The sequence below is a fragment of the Lolium perenne genome, chromosome 1 (genome assembly GCF_019359855.2).
Source record: "Lolium perenne isolate Kyuss_39 chromosome 1, Kyuss_2.0, whole genome shotgun sequence".
NCBI classification, from domain to species: domain Eukaryota; kingdom Viridiplantae; phylum Streptophyta; class Magnoliopsida; order Poales; family Poaceae; genus Lolium; species Lolium perenne.
This window is the reverse complement of record NC_067244.2, coordinates 30,237,905-30,261,107: the sequence shown is the minus strand read 5'-3', so window position 1 is coordinate 30,261,107 and position 23,203 is coordinate 30,237,905. Positions and strand designations below refer to the sequence as shown.

General features: G+C 46.9%; 2 protein-coding genes across 2 annotated transcripts in view; one reads left to right on the top strand and one right to left on the bottom strand.

Annotated features, from left to right (window-relative positions):
- Positions 1 to 1,290: 1,290 nt before the first annotated feature.
- On the top strand, positions 1,291 to 3,515 carry LOC127345279 (endoglucanase 14-like). The gene is made up of 5 exons (XM_051371726.2): positions 1,291 to 1,497; positions 1,590 to 2,015; positions 2,444 to 2,530; positions 2,669 to 2,821; positions 2,910 to 3,515. Exons 1-5 carry the CDS (start codon positions 1,291 to 1,293, stop codon positions 3,513 to 3,515), a joined length of 1,479 nt encoding a protein of 492 aa, XP_051227686.1.
- A 156-nt stretch (positions 3,516 to 3,671) lies between these two features.
- LOC127345271 (acetylornithine aminotransferase, mitochondrial) overlaps positions 3,672 to 23,203 on the bottom strand; it is a 62,608-nt gene continuing 43,076 nt past the window's right edge. The window contains exon 3 of the mRNA XM_051371719.2: positions 3,672 to 4,293. Within this exon, the coding sequence (XP_051227679.1) occupies positions 3,766 to 4,293 (528 nt within the window). The 3' untranslated portion in view covers positions 3,672 to 3,765. The remainder of the gene's footprint in view (positions 4,294 to 23,203) is intronic.

Genomic DNA, 23,203 nt, shown 5'->3' with positions numbered 1-23,203 from the left:
CTGCTGCCATCACTATAGGTTGAACAAAGAAAAGGGGAGCTTCCCGCGCCATGCGCCGTCGCCAGCTCATTGCCGGTGGGATACGCCTTTGTCAAGGTCATCCGGTGCCCCTGTCAGTTGCGTCCCTTTGAATTTTGATACACTGCGACCACCCACCTCATTTGTCAGGACCGGTGGTGCTGGGGTATGGAGAACTGGTGGAAAAGAAAGTTGAACAGGGAGGATAATAAACAGCCGGCCGATTGACGGGATGCATCATCATCCGTTAAATGCCCCGATCGTTTCGTATCTAGGCATCTAGCATTATTAACTGTGATGAGAGGAAGCACCAAACGTCATCTTATTATTTCCATTGAAGCGCATTTCACATTGAAGCGGAAGAGTCTACAGAGGACAGCCCAAAGCACAACATTGCATAACCGTGACAGTAATCTAGACCACATATTTGTTATCTAATGGACAAAAATAATAGAGATGATGTGGTTGCATGAGGTTTGAGCTTGCAAACATTAATTACTTGTTAGTGGGGATGAAATTTATAGATATTATAGATATGTGTAGCTAAGAGATGGCATCTAGGTGTGTAGTAAGAAGTTGTAAGAAATCGTGTGATTGTTAAGAAAGGGTACACCCTTTTCCCATTTATCTTTCACAAGTCAGCACTTAGTACATTGCGTCATTAAGATTATTTTTTCGATAAAGGGAATATATTAATATCAAGAAATATTTGCGTCTTTAAGATATCAGGAAAATTTCAGAAAAAATCTATTGCACACGATCTTACAGATATGATTGAGATTTAAGTAGTTTTTTCACACAATCCAGAGTGATTTCGAAGGAAATTGGATAATCGAGCCGAATCACTATCGGATTTTGATCTTGCAGGACCAGAAAATAAGTACTCATATGCACGCAAAAGATTAGTAATCGATTAAACGACGAGTTAGATTTAATAATAGAAACTTGGAATTGCATTCGCATAGAGCATCGCCAATTAGCTAAATTCAGATACAGAGAAGATACGTTTACATTAGCTGTGGTTTTGGATGGTCAAAAATCTTGCACTTAATATTCCGGCCGGACGCTATTAATTGTGTGCATTTATGGCGGATTTTGAATTTGACCGTGTTGGTATCTGTTTGGGCCTATAAATACACGCTCCATCAGCAGGAGAAGCACATTCGTCGAGTACAAGGGTAGTGCAAGGCCAGTATCACATTAGAAATAGCTAGGTATTAAGCACGACATTTTTTGTAATAAGGGTTTAATCCGAGGAAAGATCGACCGACGATGGTTAGTAGGAGGGCGCTGCTGGTAGTTGCCATGGCAGGGGTTTTGGCAGTCATGCCAGGGTGCGCACCGGCGCAGCACGACTACGCGGCCGCCCTCTCCAAGTCGCTGCTCTACTTCGAGGCGCAGCGCTCCGGCAGGCTGCCGCCGACCCAGCGCGTCCGGTGGCGCGGCCACTCCGCCCTCAACGATGGCGCCGACCACGGCGTAAGCACGCCCTCCATTCATCAGTGTTCTGTCCATTTGCATGCATGCATGATCCTCGCGATGGTGATGACGTCTAATAAATGTGCATGCAGGTGGATCTCACCGGCGGCTACTACGACTCCGGCGACAACGTCAAGTTCGGGTTTCCCATGGCGTTCACGGTGACGATGCTGTCGTGGGTGGTGGTGGAGCATGGGGCCCGACTGGCGGCGGCGGGGGAGCTGGGCCACACGCTGGAGGCTGTCCGGTGGGGCGCTGACTACCTGGCCAGGGCGCACGCCGCCCCCGACACGCTCTACGTGCAGGTCGGCGACGGCGACTCCGACCACAAGTGCTGGGAGCGGCCGGAGGACATGGACACGCCCCGGAATTCGTACATGGTGAATCCGTCCAACCCGGGCTCCGACGTTGCCGCCGAGACAGCGGCGGCGCTGGCCGCAGCCGCGGTGGTGTTCTCGACGCCGGCGCCGGGCGGTGACCGGCAGTACGCGTCGACGCTTCTGACGCACGCGAAACAGGTGCACAAACAATACTTACTTACATGCAGACAGACACAGGCTTCTAAATGTTTTGGGAACGTATGCATAAATGCAGTGTATATTGTTTTTTTGTAAGTTTATTACAGTGTCTTAATTGTTGTTTTATTTGCATGTTTATTGCTGAGTATCTTCATTTTGACCACATAAATGTCTACATTTTCAAATTTCACCACATGCTCTACTACGACCGCATATTTGTACGAGTACCACATAGCAGCAGAGAGCTCAGCTTGGACGGTTGCTATGTGCACCATTAATTTTGCTGACTGAATTTATTTTGAAAATCTTTTCATAAAATCATATTATGATTGAAAACTAATTAAACTATTGTTTGAATGGTTGCCATAGTACATTGAGCAGACGAGGGAATTGCTATTGTATCTGCTAACTTTGTGATTCATCTGCAGTTGTTTGAGTTCGCCAAGAACCACCGTGGCCTCTACCAGAACAGCGTGCCGTCAGTCAGAAGCTTCTACAGCAGCAGCGGCGACGAGGTAGCAAATCACTAATTAACATGATAATCAAACATAAGTTCATTCCCTGTAAATTTGTAATCAACATTCAAATAAGAAATAATCTTTTAAAAAAGGAAAAAAACTGAAATTCGCTTTGCGTCGCTGGAAATGGAACAGGACGAGCTGCTGTGGGCGGCTGTCTGGCTCTACATTGCCACCGGCGACCAGGAGTACAAGGGCTACATCGCCGGCGCCAACAACCTTGGCTGGGTGCCGCAATCGTTGGGCTGGGACAACAAGTTCATCGGTGCCCAGGCACTAGTCGCCAAGGCAAGATACATATCTACCATTATTAATTAACCGCAAATTTTGAATGTCACAAAACTGATAATTAACTAAACTGTCGGCCATCTTGCAGCTCATCCTCCAAGGGAAGCTGCCCAACGACGGCCACCACGGCGAGATGAAGAGCAGCGTGGAGAAGTTCCTGTGCAACGTGGTGCAGCACGGCGACGGCAGCAGCGGCAGGCTCACCCCAGGCGGCATGCTCTACGTACAGCAATGGGAAAACACCCAGGCCCTCACGTCGGCGATGTTCGTCCTCGTCACGTACGCCGACTACCTGGCGGCGGCGAGGGCCTCGCTGCAGTGCGGCGGCGTGAGCCTGGCGCCGGCGCAGCTCGTCTCCTTCGCGCGGGCACAGGTAGACTACCTGCTGGGGAAGAACCCGATGAGGATGAGCTACATGGTCGGGTTCGGAAACAGGTACCCGCAGCAGCCTCACCACCGGGGCGCGTCGCTGCCGTCCATCAAGTCCAACCCTGGGAAGATCACCTGCAATGAAGGATCGAGCTACTTCCAGAGGCCAGGACCCAACTCCAATGTGATCGATGGCGCCATCGTCGGAGGGCCTGACGCCAACGACCATTACAATGACACTCGGGGAAATTACGTGCAAGGTGAGCCATCAACCTACGGCGTCGCACCCATCATCGGAGTTCTGGCAAGGCTTCTGCACAGATGAGATTGTCATGCTCCTGTCTTCAGCCCACAGATGAGAAATACCATCATTGTTGTAGTTTGGACGATTAAGTCATCCAATAAAATGCTTGCACCAAGAACAACACAATAGTCAAACATGACTTTTATTCACCCCCCAAATTTTGAAAGAGACACAACAGCCAAGCATGACATTGTCTCCTTCCAAATTTTCCAAAGGAACTTCAACATCTAGAACTCATTATATTTTTCGCTTACACTAAGAGGTAGGGGCTTCAGGAATCAAGAGCAGATAGACAGTCCCTTATCACCTCTGCGGCTTGCTCCAGCTCCTTTTCTGAGATGATAAGCGGCGGCACAAGCCTAACAACATTGCCTTTCCCGGCTGTCAGCAAAAAGACACCAGCGTCCAAGCACGCATCGACTAAAGGACCAGCCAGCACGTCGAACTCAATGCCAACAATGAGACCAATCCCCCGGATCTCTTTGACGTGAGAATTTCCGCTCAGCTTGGTCTTGAGCAGCTGCCTGAAGTTCTCTCCTTTCTTGCTCACCGCTGCCAGGAAGCCAGGTTTCTGGATCTTGTCCAGCACGGTTAATGCAGCCCGGCACACAACAGGGCTTCCACCGAATGTGGTACCATGGTCTCCGTAGTCTATGGCTGCAGAAATATTTTCCTTGACCAATACTATACCAATAGGAAGGCCATTAGCCAGTGGCTTCGCCAAGGACATCATGTCCGGCTCTACTCCAAAAATCTCATAGGCCCAAAGGTACCCTGTGCGCCCCAGACCACATTGCACCTGCGTTTCAGACAGTGGATTAGATGGTGTCCACCTTTTGGATTGAAAAAGGCTGAACTGAATCTCACAATGCAATCCTAAATCCTTACTGTTGAACTACCAATTAGTATTTCAATTATTCGAACAAATATGAAAATGCTGGCTCTCGTGTCCCCTACTAACTCATGGCATGGGGACAGTGACGAGAGAAATTTGACCGAGGGCATGCATGCAAATTGAGTCCTTGCTCAATCCCAAAACAGAGGTTTAAGGTTTCAAGTTTTACAATGCACTACAAATTGTACACTTGCCAGTTTTTGTACGCACTCCACAATTTTATATTTACTAATTGGAGACTCCCTACGAGCCACCACGGTAATCCTAGAAGTTAGATTGTTTTGTCCATCTGTATTTCCAGGTGATGTATACATTGCCGTCGGATCAATTACTAATGCGCCTGGAGAATTCAGGAGCCGTACGACTCACGACATCTCCTTTCTCTCTCCCCGCCTATCCTGGCCCATAACGGAAGAAAAAGCATCTCCAGATCGCCGCTTGAGATTGATTCGTGTTAGGGTTCTTTGATGGTGGCGGTGGCTCATCGCTGGTGGCTCATCTGTCTTCGTGGACAATACAGGTAGTAGATTTGATTGATTCAGTGACTTGGCTATTGTGTCCAATGCGGGAGGCTTCCGTAAACCCAAGGGAATAAAGACAAGAGCCCAGCTATATTAGGTCAGAGATTAAAAAATTAATAGCCATATAGGGTATGCACACTTTTGTCGATTTTGACCAGAGCAATTCCCACTTTAGTTTTCAGAGTGGAGCAGAAGGTTTACTGATGACAGTTTGAAGTACCTGGTACGGTGCTACGCATGGGCATAACACTAAGAATTACAGCAAATAGGAGTGAACAGCCGGTGACCATGGGTGCACTACAGGTAACGCTTCAGATATTGTTAAATAATAAATACTCACCGACTCATTATGTTCTAGTAGTCTGGGATGTTTTCTACTTAGCTGAATATAGCTATCTACTTTCTAAATTTAGTTACAGATAGGACGGCCCCTGTGCTATCAATGTTTCCGTGATCTGCAACTGTATTGTCAAATTGCTAATTTTCGACTCGCTCAGTGAGTCAGTGGTCTGCCGTTCACAAGAGATCTGTGGCCCTTACACATCAGTGTGGAAAAAGGTAACAACTGAGAATTTATGAGCAATGTATTTTGCAGCATGATATTTGGAGGTAGTATGTAGTTGCTCGAACATCAACTTCTTTTTGTATTTTCCTCCTTTTTTCTAGAATTATATGCAATGGAGAGCGGCAAGCTTTAGAATGTTTAATACATCTGCTATGCAATCGATTGTGCTTAAACATATAAATTAGTTTGGACATGCAAACTGTATATAATTGGACTGTCTGAAGGATAGAATTCATGTAGCAAGGGAAGACAAATTAGATATAAATATATGTATGTATATGTTCTTACATGGCGCCCTTAACTGATCTGTTGAAGTCATGCTTTCTGATCATAGTTATTTCCACTCTAAAGCAGCAGGAAGATTGTCTCTTGCAGTTAGCCGTTTTGATTCAGTCAATTTAGACTTGGTCTAGCTTATCTGCTTTGGATACTCGTGGGGATGGACACGACTTGTTCGTGCAGCTAACTTGTAGGGGTGATGGATCTGAGCGGTAGTGGGATGGCACTGCCCTGTAGGCTCGGATGTTGATCCTATTTTCTAGCTTTTTCAGTTGTAAACAGAGAGCATAAATAGATAAGGACAAACCAGAAAACGTTGCAAATTTTTACGCAACACAAAACACCTGTGTCCCGACGTCAATTGGTATCAGAGCGAACATGGGAGATGTCAGGAGAGCGGTGCACCGATCCGACGCCTCCTCCACTCAACCAGCGGCGCACCGCTCCGACGCCACCTCCACTCAACCAGCGGCGCACGTCGCAGGCCCCTCCTCTGGCAGACCAGCGATGGCGCATGCTGAGCTGGGGACGGAGCAGGGCACGACATGGCGGCGGTGAGGTCGTTGTTCAATGGGAGGTGATCCGGGAGGTAGGTGCCGGTGGCGGCGGCGGCAGCGGTGCGGGCCTCGTCTTCCCGATGCTCAAGCGCAGCGACTACACCAACTGGGCCATGGTCATGGAGGTGAACATGCAGGCAGCATCGTTGTGGGACGCGATCGAGGACGTCGCCATCTCTCGCCGGGAGGACAAGCAGGCCTGGTGGCGCTGCTTTTCTCCACGCCACCGGAGATGCACCGATGCTGATCAGGAAGGGCAGCGCCATGGCGGCGTGGGAGGCCACCCGCGTTCTGCACCAGGGCACCGATCGCGTGCGCGACTCTCGCGTGTGACGGCTCAGAACTGAGTTCGAGTCGATCGTGTTCAAGCCTGGTGAGTGGATCGAGGACTTCGGCATGCGCATCTCCAACCTGGCGTTGACGCTGCGCTCCCTCGGCGACGCCTGCGACGACGAGAAGGTAGTGCGTAAGTTCTTGTCTGTAGTTCCAGGCCGTTTCGTCCAGATCGCGTTCTCGATGGAGACAATGATGGAACCAGCCACCCTCACTGTCCACCCTCACTGTCGAGGAGGTCGTGGGCCACCTGCATGCTGTCGAGGAATGCCTGGATGGCGAGCCGGGCGGCACGAACGCCGGTGACCAGCTGCTGCTGACAGAGGAGTGGTTGGAGGCGCGCAAGAAGAAGCCCAGCGGCGGGAGTACCGCTGGCGGTAGGGGTGGGCGTGATCGCGGTCAGGGCTCTGGCGCGCAGAAGACCGTTCCACCTCCAAAGAAGGACACGCCACCATCCACCGGCGGCGATGATCCTGATCGCGACAAATGCCGCTACTGCGGCAAGAAGGGACACCGGGCCCGGGAGTGCAGGAAGAAGCAGCGCGACGAGGCGGCGGCAGCCCACCTCACGCAGCACGAGGACGACGAGGAGCCCGGCCTCTAATTGGCCACTGACGTGGAGATTGTCCACGCCACGATACCCGGGCTTGTCGTGCCTGGTCCAGTGGTGGATGCCTCGCTGCTGACGGGGGAGCACGTCTTCCTCAATGAGGAGCGCGCACGCGTCGTGCTCCAACGTGCACCAAACGACGTCGGCCCCGCCTGGTACCTCGACACGGGGGCCTCAAACCACATGACTGGTGACGAGGCTGTCTTCGCTAAGCTGGACCGCGCGGTGTCAGGCAATGTGCGGTTCGGGGAAGGCTCCGTCGTCGACATCTGTGGGCGCGGCACCATGCTGTTCGCCTTCGACGGCGAGCGGCACCATGAGCTCGCAAATGTCTACTGGATACCCAAGTTGAAGTCCAGCATCGGCCAGCTGGACGAGCTCGGCTTCCCCACCCACGTCGAGCACGACTTCATGACGGTGCAGGACCAGGACAGGCTGCTGATCGCCAAGGCCCCTCGCACCAAGAACAGGTTGTACATAGCACATCTGAAGATTGTGCAGCCTGTGTGTCTGGCGGCGCACACCGACGACGAGGCCTGGCACTAGCACGCCCGCTTCATACACCAGAGCTTCGACAGCCTCCAGAAGATGTCTAGGACTGGCATGGTGCGCGGGCTCCCTGTGGTCGACCACGTCGAGCAGCTATGCGAGGCCTGCATCGCTGGCAAGCACCGGCGCGTTCGTTCTCGGCAGCGGAAAAATTTTGTGCCACGACGCCCCTCGAGCTCATGCACGGAGATCTGTGCGGGCCTATCTCGCTACCAACGCACGGAGGGAAGTACTTCCTCCTGCTCGTCGATGATTTCAGCCGCTTCATGTGGATGATCATGCTCAAGTCCAAGGAAGAAGCAGCGGGGCAAATTCGTCGCTTCCAGGGAGAGGCGGAGAAGGAGTCACGACAGCCGCTCCGAGTGCTTCCCACGGACCGCGGCGGCGAGTTCACTGCGGTGGATTTCGCTGAGTGGTGCGTCGAGCGCGGCGTCCAGCGGCACCTCACTGCCCCCTATTCTCCTCAACAGAATGGGGTAGTGGAGAGGAGGAACCAGCCGGTCGTCGGTGCCACGAGGAGCATGCTCAAGGCCATGTACGTGCCTGCAGAGTTCTGGGGAGAAGCTGCGATGAGCGCAGTGTTCGTGCTGGTCCCTGACGAGAAGCCTTGATGGCAAGACTCCATTCGAGGGCTGGTACGGCCGCCAGCCAAACGTACACTTCCTGCGTGTATTTGGTTGCAGGGCCTACGCGAAGGAGACGAAGCCAGGGCTCAAGAAGCTGGACGACCGCTCACGCCCAATGGTGATGATCGGCTACGAACACGGGAGCAAGGCCTATCGCATGTATGATCCAGCAAAGAAGAGGCTCGTCGTCTCCAGGGACGTCATCTTCGACGAGGGCACCAGCTGGGACTAGGGGGAGCATGGCGGCGGCGCGTCCACGTTCACCGTCGAGAACTGGACCATGCCGATGCTAGCATCGAGCGTGCCAGCCGCGTCGCCGCCTCCGGCTCCTACTCCTCCGTCTCGGGCCACATCCATGGCTGATGGGCCATCGAGCCCAGTCAGGCCCACGACTGCGAGCGAGACCCAGCCCATCCGCTTCGTATATCCACCAGATGAACAAGACGAGGATAACCTCAATGCTGGCATTGACCCAGACGGCATCCACCGCTACCGCCGCATTCTCGATCTGGTTGATCCTGACGCGGAGAATCCAGGGCGGGCGGAGCGCCTTCTACTCACCCCCACTGGCGAGCCGTCGACGCTCGCTGAGGCTGAGGGCGATGAGGACTGGAGGCTGGCGATGGTCGACGAGCTGGCCTCGATCGAGCAGAACTCCACATGGACGCTGGTGGACCTGCCCGCCGGTCACAGGCCCATCGGCCTAAAGTGGGTCTACAAGCTGAAGCGCGACGCCGATGGCATCATCCTCAAGCACAAGGCCAGGCTCGTCGCAAAGGGCTATGTCTAGCGTCCGGGGATCGACTTCGATGAGATCTTTGCCCCTGTCGCGCGCCTGGACTCCGTCAGGCTTCTGCTCGCCGTCGCTGCTCAATTCCAGTGGCAGGTGCACCACATGGATGTGAAGACGGCGTTCCAGAACGGGGAACTGGGCGAGGAGGTTCATCGACAGCAAGAACAGCAGCAAGGTACTGCGCCTCCACAAGGCAATGTATGGACTCCGTCAGGCCCCACGCGCCTAGAACATCAAGCTCCACGCCGTCCTGGTGTCGCTCGGATTCGAGCGGAGCGCCTCCGAGCACGCTGTGTACACCCGTGGCAAGGGCAAGTCGAGGCTGCTCCTAGGGGTCTACGTCGACGACCTCGTCATCACCGGCGCGTGCACCACGGCGATCTCCGATGTCAAGCTGTAGATGTGCGACAGGTTCAAGATGAGCGATCTTGGCCTGCTCACTCTGTACTTGGGCATCGAGGTGTCACAGAAGCCCGACCACATTACTCTGAAGCAGAGTACTTTCACTGCCAAGCTCCTGGAGAAGGCAAGAATGGCGGATTGCAATGGAGCACAAGTGCCGATGGAGCCAAGGCTGAAGCTGTCCAAGCAGAGCTCCAATCCACCGGTCAAAGTCACGCTCTACCGTAGCATCGTTGGCAGCCTCCGCTACCTGGTACACACGAGGCCCGACATCAGCTTCGTCGTCGGCATGGTGAGCTGCTTCATGGAGGCGCCCACCACTGAGCACATGAGTGTCGTCAAGCACCTACTCCGCTACGTCGCTGGGACAATAGACATCGGCTGCTCCTACACCTCAGAGACCAGTGGAGCTCATCTGATCGGCTACAGTGATGCAGACATGGCTGGCGACATCGACGACAGGAAGAGTACCTCAGGTACACTCCTCTTCTTCGGTGATTGTCCGGTGTCCTGGCAGAGCCAGAAGCAAAGGGTGGTGGCGATGTCATCCTGCGAGTCTGAGTACATTGCAATGGCAACAACATGCCGTTTGCTCGGTGATCTGCTAGGAACTGATCCTCTAGTCACCGATCTACATGTGGACAACAAGTCCGCAATTCAACTCATCAAGAACCCAGTGTTCCACGACCGCAGCAAGCATATTGAAGTGCGGTACCACTACATCAGGAACTGCACTGAGAATGGCACTGTCGTGGTTCAGTTTGTTGGCACTGAAGATCAGCTCGCAGATATCCTTACAAAGGCTCTGGGCCGTGTGCGTCTCCAGCTGCTCCGTGAGAAGATCAAGGTCGTCAAGGTTCAGTAAGCGCACTGCATCTGCCTTAGGGGGGATTGTTGAATAACTCAGTGCAGTGCTAGTGTAGAATTTGTTTTTGGTCAGACATAAGCAGGCTAGCTGCAGTAGTTTCAGTTAGCCGTTTTGATTCAGTCAATTTAGACTTGGTCTAGCTTCGCTGCTTTGGATACTCGTGGGGATGGACACGACTTGTTTGTGCAGCTAACTTGTAGGGGTGATGGATCTGAGCGGTAGTGGGATGGCACTGCCCTGTAGGCTCGGATGTTGATCCTATTTTCTAGCTTTTTCAATTGTAAACAAAGGGCATAAATAGATAAGGAGAAACCAGAAAACGTTGCAAGTTTTTACGCAACACAAAACACCTGGGTCCTGATGTCAGTTTAATTACCCAGATTTAGAGGAAGGCAAACCTATGAACATGCTTTTTCGGCTTTGGCACTTGATGCAAGATAGGTATATGATCCTGTAACAAGGTAAGACCTCAGAAATTGATATGTTTTTATCTATTTTATAAGTCTTCCTGTTGCCTGCCAAAACCCACCGGCGAGCAGCGACGAGCAACACGAAGAGCCGGGAGGCTTCCAAGACTGCTGGTGGGCCCTGGTCCCTTGGTCGACGGCCCGCAATGCTCCGGCACACGTCCTGACGGTCGCAAGGGCGTGCCACCTGACCTATACCTGGTCAGGGAGGTGTTGGATCGCTTCGATTAGTTTCCTGCATGGTAGACACGTAAACATTAAATGAGCCTCGATCGGCTCTCAGGTTACCCTGCTCATCGGCTCAAAGAGCCGATTGACCCATGGTTCATGTTAGATCTTGCAATAACATGGGTGTCCTGCTTCATTAATATTAAGCTAAATCGATCTACGACAGTTTAGGGTTTTCACCGTATAACCGGAACATCCTACACGTAGTTGAGCCTAGCATATACGAAAGATGGTGGAAAACTAACCCTAAAAGAGGCCTAAAAACCAACATAGAGTCGATTCCCGGAACATCCCTTCTAGGATCGGTAAGCCACACCTAGCGCACTACCGGATCGTTCAACCCGTTTGCAAGGCCTAACCATACGGATATCAAACTAATCCTTGCAGAACAAGGAGCAACTATAACAGATCAAATCTACTAAATAAAGATGAAGCAAGATACCGCCCTTACACCTAAGATAGGTGTAAGGACGGCTAGACATCGAGGGGCAGCATAGCTAAGCAAGCATATCAGAAGAACAACGATGCAAGCCCCAAAACATCTACGATAAGTAGTGTTACTCGCCATCAACAAGGCTTCAGTACGAGTAACACCAGATAACGAATAAACCTGTACTGCCTAGATCGCAAGATGCGATCTAGGCAGCATGATGCTTACCCGGAAGAAACCCTCGAAACAAGGGGTGGCGATTCGCCTAGATTGTGTTTGTTGTGAACGTGGTCGTCCTCCTTTCTCAATAACCCTAGGTACATATTTATAGTCCGTAGACTTTCTATCTTTGGAATACACCTAACCGTGTACGAGCTAAACTCTATCTCTTAATTCTAAACTAAGATGCAATCTATTATAATATACAGATACACGGGCAACCTAGCCCAAACTCTCATGCAAGGCCGCTTCAGAGACGCTCCACATGTATATCCTCCAAGCCCATCTCAATTACGGCCCATCTCCTGATTTGGCCAAAATCCGGTGATAACACATGCCCCCCTGGTTTTGGTAATGATAATTTCAAAACCACTCTGTTTTTCCTTCGTAGGGTCACGTCGTGGTAGAGCAGAACCGTCACAGTATCCTTTCATCATGATGCCCTGCCTTCTCGACTTCTCTGTACTGCACGATTTGACAGTTTTTTGGCACCGCATCCTCGAAACTGCCACAGCATTGAATCGTCTTTCACTAGATCCCCTTTATTTAAACTCATCTGAGCCGCTCGCCTCTTCATCCCCCTTCTCCGCACTAGCCATTGGCAAAAAATCCCCCTCTGCAGCCATGTCTTCCTCTTCCTCCTCTGCCTCTTCCGGCCTTTCCTTCAGCTCCTCCTCCTCCAGCGAGCTAGAACCGGAAATCAATCTGATGGCCATATACGAGGCTCTCGCCCCCGAGTATTGGGACGCGAGGGATTGGGACTCCTCCACCGAGTCAGAGGGCGATGAGCCCCTCACCGACGGGGAAGAAGACCTCCAGTTCCTCGTTGACGGGGAGCTGGAGGCTTTAGGATAACGTTGCATAGAAAACAAAAAATTTCCTACCGCGAGAACGCAATCCAAGCCAAGATGCAATCTAGAAGACCGTAGCAACGAGGGGGTATCGAGTCTCACCCTTGAAGAGATTCCAAAGCCTACAAGATGAGGCTCTTGTTGCTGCGGTAGACGTTCACTTGCCGCTTGCAAAAGCGCGTAGAAGATCTTGATCACGATCGCTTCCGGCGCCACGAACGGGCAGCACCTCCGTACTCGGTCACACGTTCGGTTGTTGATGAAGACGATGTCCACCTCCCCGTTCCAGCGGGCAGCGGAAGTAGTAGCTCCTCTTGAATCCGACAGCACGACGGCGTGGTGTCGGTGGCGGTGGAGAACTCCGGCGGAGCTTCGCTAAGCGTGCGGGAGCTATGGAGGAGAGAGGGGGCGGCTAGGGTTTGGGAGGGGGCGCCGGCCATCTAGTGGTGCGGCCACCTTGTGGTGCTTGGGGTGGCCGGCCCCCTCCCTTGGCCCCTCATTATATAGGTGGAACCCCAAGTGTTGGTCTCCAAGTCTTCGAATAAGAACCGAACCCAAAACCTTCCATATGGTGGGCAAACCTACCCAAGCTAGGACTCCCACTAGAGGTGGGAGTTCCACCTCCCATATGGGGGGGTGGCCGGCCCCCTAAGGGGGAGTCCACTTGGGACTCCACCCCCACTAGGGTTGGCCGGCCATGGAGGTGGAGTCCCATGTGGACTCCACCTTCCTTGGTGGTTTCTTCCGGATTTTTCTAGAACCTTCTAGAACCTTCCATAGAACCTTCCGCGTCATTTTAATTCACATAAAATGACATCCTATATATGAATCTTATTCTCCGGACCATTCCGGAACTCCTCGTGATGTCCGGGATCTCATCCGGGACTCCGAACAAATATTCGAACTCCATTCCATATTCAAGTTCTACCATTTCAACATCCAACTTTAAGTGTGTCACCCTACGGTTCGTGAACTATGCGGACATGGTTGAGTACTCACTCCGACCAATAACCAATAGCGGGATCTGGAGATCCATAATGGCTCCCACATATTCAACGATGACTTTAGTGATCGAATGAACCATTCACATATGATACCAATTCCCTTTGTCACGCGATATTTTACTTGTCCGAGGTTTGATCATCGGTATCACTCTATACCTTGTTCAACCTCGTCTCCTGACAAGTACTCTTTACTCGTACCATGGTATGTGATCTCTTATGAACTCATTCATATGCTTGCAATACATTAGACGACATTCCACCGAGAGGGCCCAGAGTATATCTATCCGTCATCGGGATGGACAAATCCCACTGTTGATCCATATGCCTCAACTCATACTTTCCGGATACTTAATCCCACCTTTATAACCACCCATTTACGCAGTGGCGTTTGATGTAATCAAAGTACCTTTCCGGTATAAGTGATTTACATGATCTCATGGTCATAAGGACTAGGTAACTATGTATCGAAAGCTTATAGCAAATAACTTAATGACGAGATCTTATGCTACGCTTAATTGGGTGTGTCCATTACATCATTCATATAATGATATAACCTTGTTATTAATAACATCCAATGTTCATGATGATGAAACTAATCATCCATTAATCAACAAGCTAGTTTAAGAGGCATACTAGGGACTTCTTGTTGTCTACATATCACACATGTACTAATGTTTCGGTTAATACAATTATAGCATGATATATAAACATTTATCATAAACATAAAGATATAAATAATAACCAATTTATTATTGCCTCTAGGGCATATCTCCTTCAGTCTCCCACTTGCACTAGAGTCAATAATCTAGTTTACATTTGTAAAGATATAACACCTTGGCCTTCCGGTGTTTTATCATGTGTTGCTCACGGGAGAGGTTTTTAGTCAACGGATCTGACACGCTCAGAAACGTATGTATTTTGTAATTCATTTGCGTCTCAACGCATCACTCATTTCCAAATGAGTCGGCATTAAATATGTTTGATCTTCTGGCGGAACCTTAATTCTGCTATCTGAAATATGTCACTAATATTGTCACACACAATATAGCTTCAAAATTCTGACTCTGTCGGAACTACACCAAGTTTTCAAAGAACTTCTTGACTTTAACATCCTTTGTCATTTGTCAAAACAATAACATATTATGCCTTCTTTTGTAGAATCCATCACAATATTTAGAACTCTTCTAAATCTAGCATAGACAACTTCTAGCTTATTGTGCTACTTTAAAAAACAACACTTAGTCTAATTTGAGATTGAATTTTTTTTTATATGTGACAAAACAAATATCGGTGTAATCACCTTACAACGATTTGTTTGTCATTTCTCCATACAAAACTATATATATATATATCCTTGGTTCTTCTAAAGTACTCAAGGATATTCTTACTGTCGTCCAATGATCATCTCATGAATCATTCTGGTATATGCTCATAACATTTTAGAGCACAAGATATCTGATTTTGTACATATTATTCGTGATCTAAAATCACTCATGTGTTTTTACTCATCGAGTGTCAGATACACTCAAGTCTTGTTAAACCTTCACATGACAAGAACATTTTCTTAATATTTCTATATTGAACTATTTCAATATCCCTTCTATGTACTTTGACTTAAACTTATTATGTGTTTCAATCTATCTTCATAGATCTTGACACTAAATATGTTTTAGTCCATATCCTTTCATTGAAGTTAATTTTCAATGAAACATTTTTAAGCAAGTATATAATTACATCATTTATAACCAACTATATGTCATCTACATAAAGTATTATAAATATGTCTCAGCGCTCCCACTTAATATCTTGCAAATGCAAGCCTCTTCATCGTCTCTTGATGAAATCAAAAACTCTTTGACTATTTCATCCAGTGAAGATTCAAACTCCGCTATACTTACTTCATCCAATTGAAGTTCGTATACCTATCTAGTATTCCACGGACCAGCAAAACAATTGGTTGTATCTTGTATACACCTTTAGTACACACTTCTAATAAGTAATGTATTTTGCCATCCTACTAACATACCTTATAAAAAAAATATGTAGTTATTACTAGAATAATCCACATAGACTATAAGCATTGCTACGGAAGATCTAATCTTATCATAGTCAACTCTTTGAACTTTGTCGTAAACAACTTTTCGACAAGTCAAGCTTCTTCAAGGATATTCCATCCAAGTCCATCAATTTTATAGATCCATTTACTTTCAAAAAGTATTTATCTATCTTGGATTTCATGGCATATAGCCATTTTAACAGAGTCAGGGCCCATCATAACTTCTTTGTTTGTAGTTGGTTTATCATTGTTTCAAAATCAATCCTTTGTCCACAAATCATTTATTTGATCACAAAGTAAACCATACCTACAAGGTTCAATATGTACTTCGATCTCCATGGCTAAAACACTTTGTAGTCATGGGAGCCATGATCGTCGTGGCCGCTTCCGAAACCAATTCCGATGCTGCGCTACTCTGATCATTATGCTCAGGTTCATAAACCTTATCAAATTATATTGTCCTCCCACTCAAATACTTCACTAGAAACAATTTCTCGAAATAAGAAACATTGACAAACACTTTTGTCTTTGTCTCGTGGGAAGAATTCCCAATTAAATCTCTGGGATAACCAACAAAGACATTCATCCGATTTTGGTTGTAAACTCTTAGACCAAAATTTAAAGAAAAGTCTATTAGGGTTTATACCCATGCCATAACTTGTATGGTGTCATTTCATCGGATCATGATGATGCTCTATTCAGTGTAAAAGCGGTAGTCACTAAAGCATAATCCACAAAAATATAATGGCATCAATATTTTATCTCATCATTGATCCAACAAGGTTTGGATACATATCTCGGATACTATATCATCATTATGATACTCCAAGAAATGTGAGTTGTAGAACAATTTCATAACTCTCTTAGATGTTCGCTAAAACTCGTAATTCAAATATTTCCACCATGATCCAATCATAGATATTTGACTTTTCTATAACGATGATTTCCACTTCATGTTGAAATTTATTTGAACCCATTCAAATGTTTCAAACTTCTTCCTTATCGAATATATCCACATATATATACTCAATTCATTGTTGAAAGTTTTCATGAAGTAGAAGAATCTCCCGCACACAACTATGCTCAGTGAACCATATACATCATTATGTATTTTTTCACTAAGTTTGTTGCCCGTTCAACTCTTTGCCTATGAACGGTATTTTAATCATTCTCTTTAGAAAAGATTTGCAAGCGCCAAATGATTCAAAAATCAAATGACTCCAAAAATCCATTTGCATGGAGTTCCTTCATGCGTTCCTTTCTAACATGACCTAAATGGCGGTTCCACAAATAAGTGGAATTCAAATCATTTGCCTTATGGCATTTTAGCGTCAGATTTATGTATGTGTGTTTCACCATTAAGATTTATAATAACTTATCCATCGTACATGGAGTAATGTCATAATTTGAACAACTCATTCTTTTCATTTGACCAGAGCAAAATAACAATTATTAAGTTTTTTATTATAAATTCTAAGGGCTAGATAGAATGCCAACGACGAACACAATAACACTTTATTTTGTTCCAGACGTGCATTCCTATCATATTCCTTGTCAGTCACTTAGGCCATTGTATTCTTGTATTGCGTTGTTTTGTATGGCACTTCATACCAACCAATATGGTACTAATACCCAAGAATTTCATAGTGTGACCTAACTAGAAATACAACCATAACATGTATTTCATTTATATACACCTGAGCTAGACTTTCTAGTCTTTTCTTTCTTTCTGTCAAAATATCTTTTGCAGTTTCTCTTTTAGCTTTCCTCATTATTCAGAAAAACACTTCAATATTAATAACTTCTAGGTTTGTTGGTCTAATACCAATAACCTTGAGGTTCTTATTTTGAAGTTGATCGTCATATGATCAAAGTGTTCTAGATTTCACTATTAGTAACTTTGTAATATGATGAACAATTTCACTCATAATTTTATCCATCAATTCATGACAACTTTTTGAGACCATGTCTGTACATGCTAGGCTCATAAAGTTTAACCTTAGTATTTGCATGTGCAAATCTGGCTTGCATCCGTTGTAAGCACACGTAGAATCTATAACACCCGATAATCACGTGATGCTTCGATACGACGAGTCTTAGCAACGGTGCATACTAAGGATGATAACTTCATGGATATGCGAATATTATTAGTGCCCCAATAGTTGGAGGATTGTGACGCCTGGCGTCTTCAACCTTCATACATTCCCATAAAACTTATGAGTTTATGTAGTCTCACCAAATTTATATTCTATCATCTTGCAATAAGGTCTTAGATATCACATATATCTCATACCTTGATTATTTCTGAAAACTAAATTTTCAGCTCCTTACTTTTCAAACAAATTTGAAATTCAAGTTTGACGGAGACAAGATAACTTTAGGTACTAATTGAAACCTTAACTCTTTGAATCAACAATGTGAGGTTTACTAAAAGTTTGCAATAGGACTTAACCATTTCTTGATTCTTTAATAATACGGTACCAGTCAGTAAAGTTTCTTATCAGACTTAACAGTATTTCTATCTCAATTACAAGACTAGCGCATGGTAGAAAACGGATGCCAATACTATAAAATTAATTCAAAATATTACTCAGACTATGTTTATGATAATTAGTTCATGTTTTAATCTAATTACTAATGAACTTCCACTTAATACAACATCCCTCATAGTTGTTAAGTGGTACACGATCCAAATTCACTACACCAAAACCGATCATCACGTGAGATGATGTAGCTTCAATGGTGAACATCAACATGTTGATCATATCATCCATATGACTCATGTTAAACCTTTCGGTTTCCGTTGTCCCGAGGCCATGTTTGTACATGCTAGGCTCGTCAAGCAAACCCAAGTATTCCGCGTGTGCAACATGGCTTACACCCGTTGTATGTGAATCGTTGAATCTATCACATCCGATCATCACGAGATGCTTCGAAACGACGAACTGTTACAATGGTGCATACGAGGGGAGAACACTTTATTATCTTGATATTAATGTGAGGGATCATCTTATAATGCTATCGTCGCGTTCTAAGCAAAATAAGATGCATAAAGGATTAACATCACATGCAGTTCATATGTGATATGATATGGCCCTTTTGTCTTTGCGCCTTTGATCTTCATCTCCAAAGCACGGACACGATCTCCATCATCTTCGGGCATGATCTCCATCATCGTCGGCGTAGCGTCAAGGTTCATGGCGCCGTCTTCATGGTTGTTCACCTCATGTAGCAACTATTACAACTACTTTGAAATACTACTCAACATGAAAATTAAAGACAACCATAAGGCTCCTGCCGGTTGCCACAATACAATAATGATCATCTCATACATATTCATCATCATATCATGGCCATATCACATCACCAAACCCTGCAAAAACAAGTTAGACGTCTCTAATTTGGTTTGCATATTTTACGTGGTTTAGGGTTTTCGAGTAAGATCTAATCTACCTACGAACATGAACCACAACGGTGATACTAGTGTTGTCAATAGAAGAGTAAATTGAATCTTCACTATAGTAGGAGAGACAGACACCCGCAAAGCCTCTTATGCAATACAAGTTGCATGTCGAACGAGGAACAAGTCTCATGAACGCGGTCATGTAAAGTTAGTCCGGGCCGCTTCATCCCACTATGCCACAAAGATGCAAAGTACTCAAACTAAAGATAACAAGAGCATCAACGCCCACAAAACCATTGTGTTCTACTCGTGCAACCATCTATGCATAGACACGGCTCTGATACCACTGTAGGATAACGTTGCATAGAAAACAAAAATTTTCCTACCGCGAGAACGCAATCCAAGCCAAGATGCAATCTAGAAGACGGTAGCAACGAGGGGGTATCGAGTCTCACCCTTGAAGAGATTCCAAAGCCTACAAGATGAGGCTCTTGTTGCTGCGGTAGACGTTCACTTGCCGCTTGCAAAAGCGCGTAGAAGATCTTGATCACGATCGCTTCCGGCGCCACGAACGGGCAGCACCTCCGTACTCGGTCACACGTTCGGTTGTTGATGAAGACGACGTCCACCTCCCCGTTCCAGCGGGCAGCGGAAGTAGTAGCTCCTCTTGAATCCGACAGCACGACGGCGTGATGTCGGTGGCGGTGGAGAACTCTGGCGGAGCTTCGCTAAGCGTGCGGGAGCTATGGAGGAGAGAGGGGGCGGCTAGGGTTTGGGAGGGGGGCGCCGGCCATCTAGTGGTGCGGCCACCTTGTGGTGCTTGGGGTGGCCGGCCCCCTCCCTTGGCCCCTCATTATATAGATGGAACCCCAAGTGTTGGTCTCCAAGTCTTCGAATAAGACCCGAACCCAAAACCTTCCATATGGTGGGCAAACCTACCCAAGCTAGGACTCCCACTAGAGGTGGGAGTTCCACCTCCCATATGGGGGGGTGGCCAGCCCCCTAAGGGGGAGTCCACTTGGGACTCCACCCCCACTAGGGTTGGCCGGCCATGGAGGTGGAGTCCCATGTGGACTCTGATGACACACAAGTATAGGGGATCGCAACAGTCTTCGAGGGAAGTAAAACCCAATTTATTGATTCGACACAAGGGGAGACAAAGAACACTTGGAAGCCTTAACAGCGGAGTTGTCAATTCAGTTGCACCTGGAAACAGACTTGCTCGCAAGAGTTTATCAGTAGTAATAGTTTTATAGCAGTAGCAGTAGTGAAATAACAGCAGCTGAGTAACAGAGACAGCAGTAGTGATTTTAGTAAACAGCAGGATTAAAATACTGTAGGCACGGGGACGGATGACGGGCGTTGCATGGATGAGAGAAACTCATGTAACAATCATAGCAGGGCATTTGCAGATAATAATAAAACGGTGTCCAAGTACAAAGCAATCAATAGGCATGTGTTCCATATATAGTCGTGCGTGCTCGCAATGAGAAACTTGCACAACATCTTTTGTCCTACCAGCCGGTGGCAGCCGGGCCTCAAGGGAAACTACTGGATATTAAGGTACTCCTTTTAATAGAGTACCGGAGCAAAGCATTAACACTCCGTGAACACATGTGATCCTCACATCGCTACCATTCCCTCCGGTTGTCCCGATTTCTATCACTTCGGGGCCATCGGTTCCGGACAGCGACATGTGTATACAACTTATAGGTAAGACCATAAACAATGATTATCTTGATGAAACAATAACATGTTCAGATCTGAGATCATGGCACTCGGGCCCTAGTGACAAGCATTAAGCATAACAATTTGCAACAATATCATCAAAGTACCAATTACGAACACTAGGCACTATGCCCTAACAATCTTATGCTATTACATGACCAATCTCATCCAATCCCTACCATCCGGTTCGGCCTACGGCGGGGGAATTACTCACACATGGATGGGGGAAACATGGCTGGTTGATGTAGAGGCGTTGGCGGTGATGGCGGCGATGATCTCCTCCAATTCCCCGTCCCGGCGGAGTGCCAGAACGGAGACTTCTGGCTCCCGCGACGGAGTTTCGCGATGTGGCGGCGTTCTGGAGGGTTTCTGGCGACTTCGACTTCTCCCCGTGCGTTTTTAGGTCGAGGCCGATAAATAGTCTGAAGGAGGGCGTCGGAGGCCGGCCGAGGGGGCCACACCACATGGCCGCGCGGGCCCCCCCTGGGCCGCGCCGCCCTATGGTGTGGGGCCCTCGGGCCTCCACCTTACTTGACCTTCTGGCTCCGTCAGTTTTCTGGGAAAATAGGGCCTTCTGCATAAATTCCGAGGATTTTCCCGAAAGTTGGGTTTCTGCACAAAAACGAGACACCAGAACAGTTCTGCTGAAAACAGCGTTAGTCCGTGTTAGTTGCATCCAAAATACACAAATTAGAGGCAAAACAATAGCAAAAGTGTTCGGGAAAGTAGATACGTTTTGGACGTATCAACTCCCCCCAAGCTTAGCTTATTGCTTGTCCTCAAGCAATTCAGTTAACAACTGAGCGATAAAAGAACTTTCACGAACACATTTGCTCATATGATGTATATATTCTCATGCTATGGCTAATACTTAAGCAGTTCATAATGAGATACATGCAAATAAGATAATCTAACAGCTATGTCAATCATGGAGAGGTACCAACAATTAATAATAAGCATCATGAACCATGTATATAAGCAGGATTGCAATGTTCATAAGAGAGTATGATAAAGTGGTATCTCGCTTGCCTGTATTTGATTGGCAAAACATAAATGCCCGGGCACCTTTGGAGTTCATAGAAAGACTAGAAGTAGTGATTGTCAAAGATAAAAGCATCAAAGTTATACCACAATCAATCATATTTTGAGACAAGCATATTATACTAAGAATGACAGTTGTGCTCTCAAGATAGTGCTCAAAGAAATAATGGAGACACAACATAAAAGTAAAAGATTGACCCTTCGCAGAGGGAAGCAGGGATTAACATGTGCTAGAGCTTTTCATTTTTGAAATCAGGAGTAAAATTATTTTGAGAGGTGTTTGTTGTTGTCAACGAATGGTAATGGGTACACTAACTACCTCGCCAACCGGACTTTAAAGAGCGGCTCCCATGAATTATTTGCATGTTTATGTGGCACTCCTTCCAACCTTTCTTACACAAACCATGGCTAACCGAATCCTCGGGTGCCTGCCAACAATCTCATACCATGAAGGAGTGCCTTTTTATTTTAGTTTTATTATGATGATGACACTCCCCCCAACCTTTGCTTACACAAGCCATGGCTAACCGAATCCTTCGGGTGCCGTCCAACAATCACAAACCATGGAGGAGTGTCTATTTAAGTTAATTAATTCGGGACTGGGAATCCCATTGCCAGCTCTTTTTGCAAAATTATTGGATAAGCGGATGTGCCACTAGTCCATACGAGAGTCCGTCAAAAGTAAATGACAAGGTTGAAAGCTAAACGCCACATACTTCCTCATGAGCTATGAAACATAAACACAAATTGAGAAGCATTTTGAAGGTTTTAAAGGTAGCGCATGAGAATTTACTTGGAATGGTTTGAAATGCCATGCATAGGTATTTATGGTGGACACTCTGGAATAACTCGGTTTTCATGTGGTTGGAAGCATGAGCAGCGTTCCCGCTCAGTACAAGTGAAGGCTAGCAATAGACTAGGGAGCGACAAATCAAGAGAGCAGTAACTGTCATAATCATGCTTGCGGCAAAATAAATTAACGGAGGCATAAAAGTGATACAAAAACTCTGAAGCAATATAGATCATCGAGGCTTAATTGACTTTTTGTTCAGTCATATGCATGCGTGAGCATGTGCCAAGTCGATATAGATGAATTATTCAGAGGAGGATACCACATGCCATACTTACTTATGAATAAAACAATGCAAGCAAAACATCCATGACATGCTACTCATATTAATAAATTGAAGCTAAGCATGAGAGATCATAAACTACTAGACTTTCTCAAATAACATATACCTCACATGAACCAACTAAGCATGCTCACATGGATGAGTATATGTA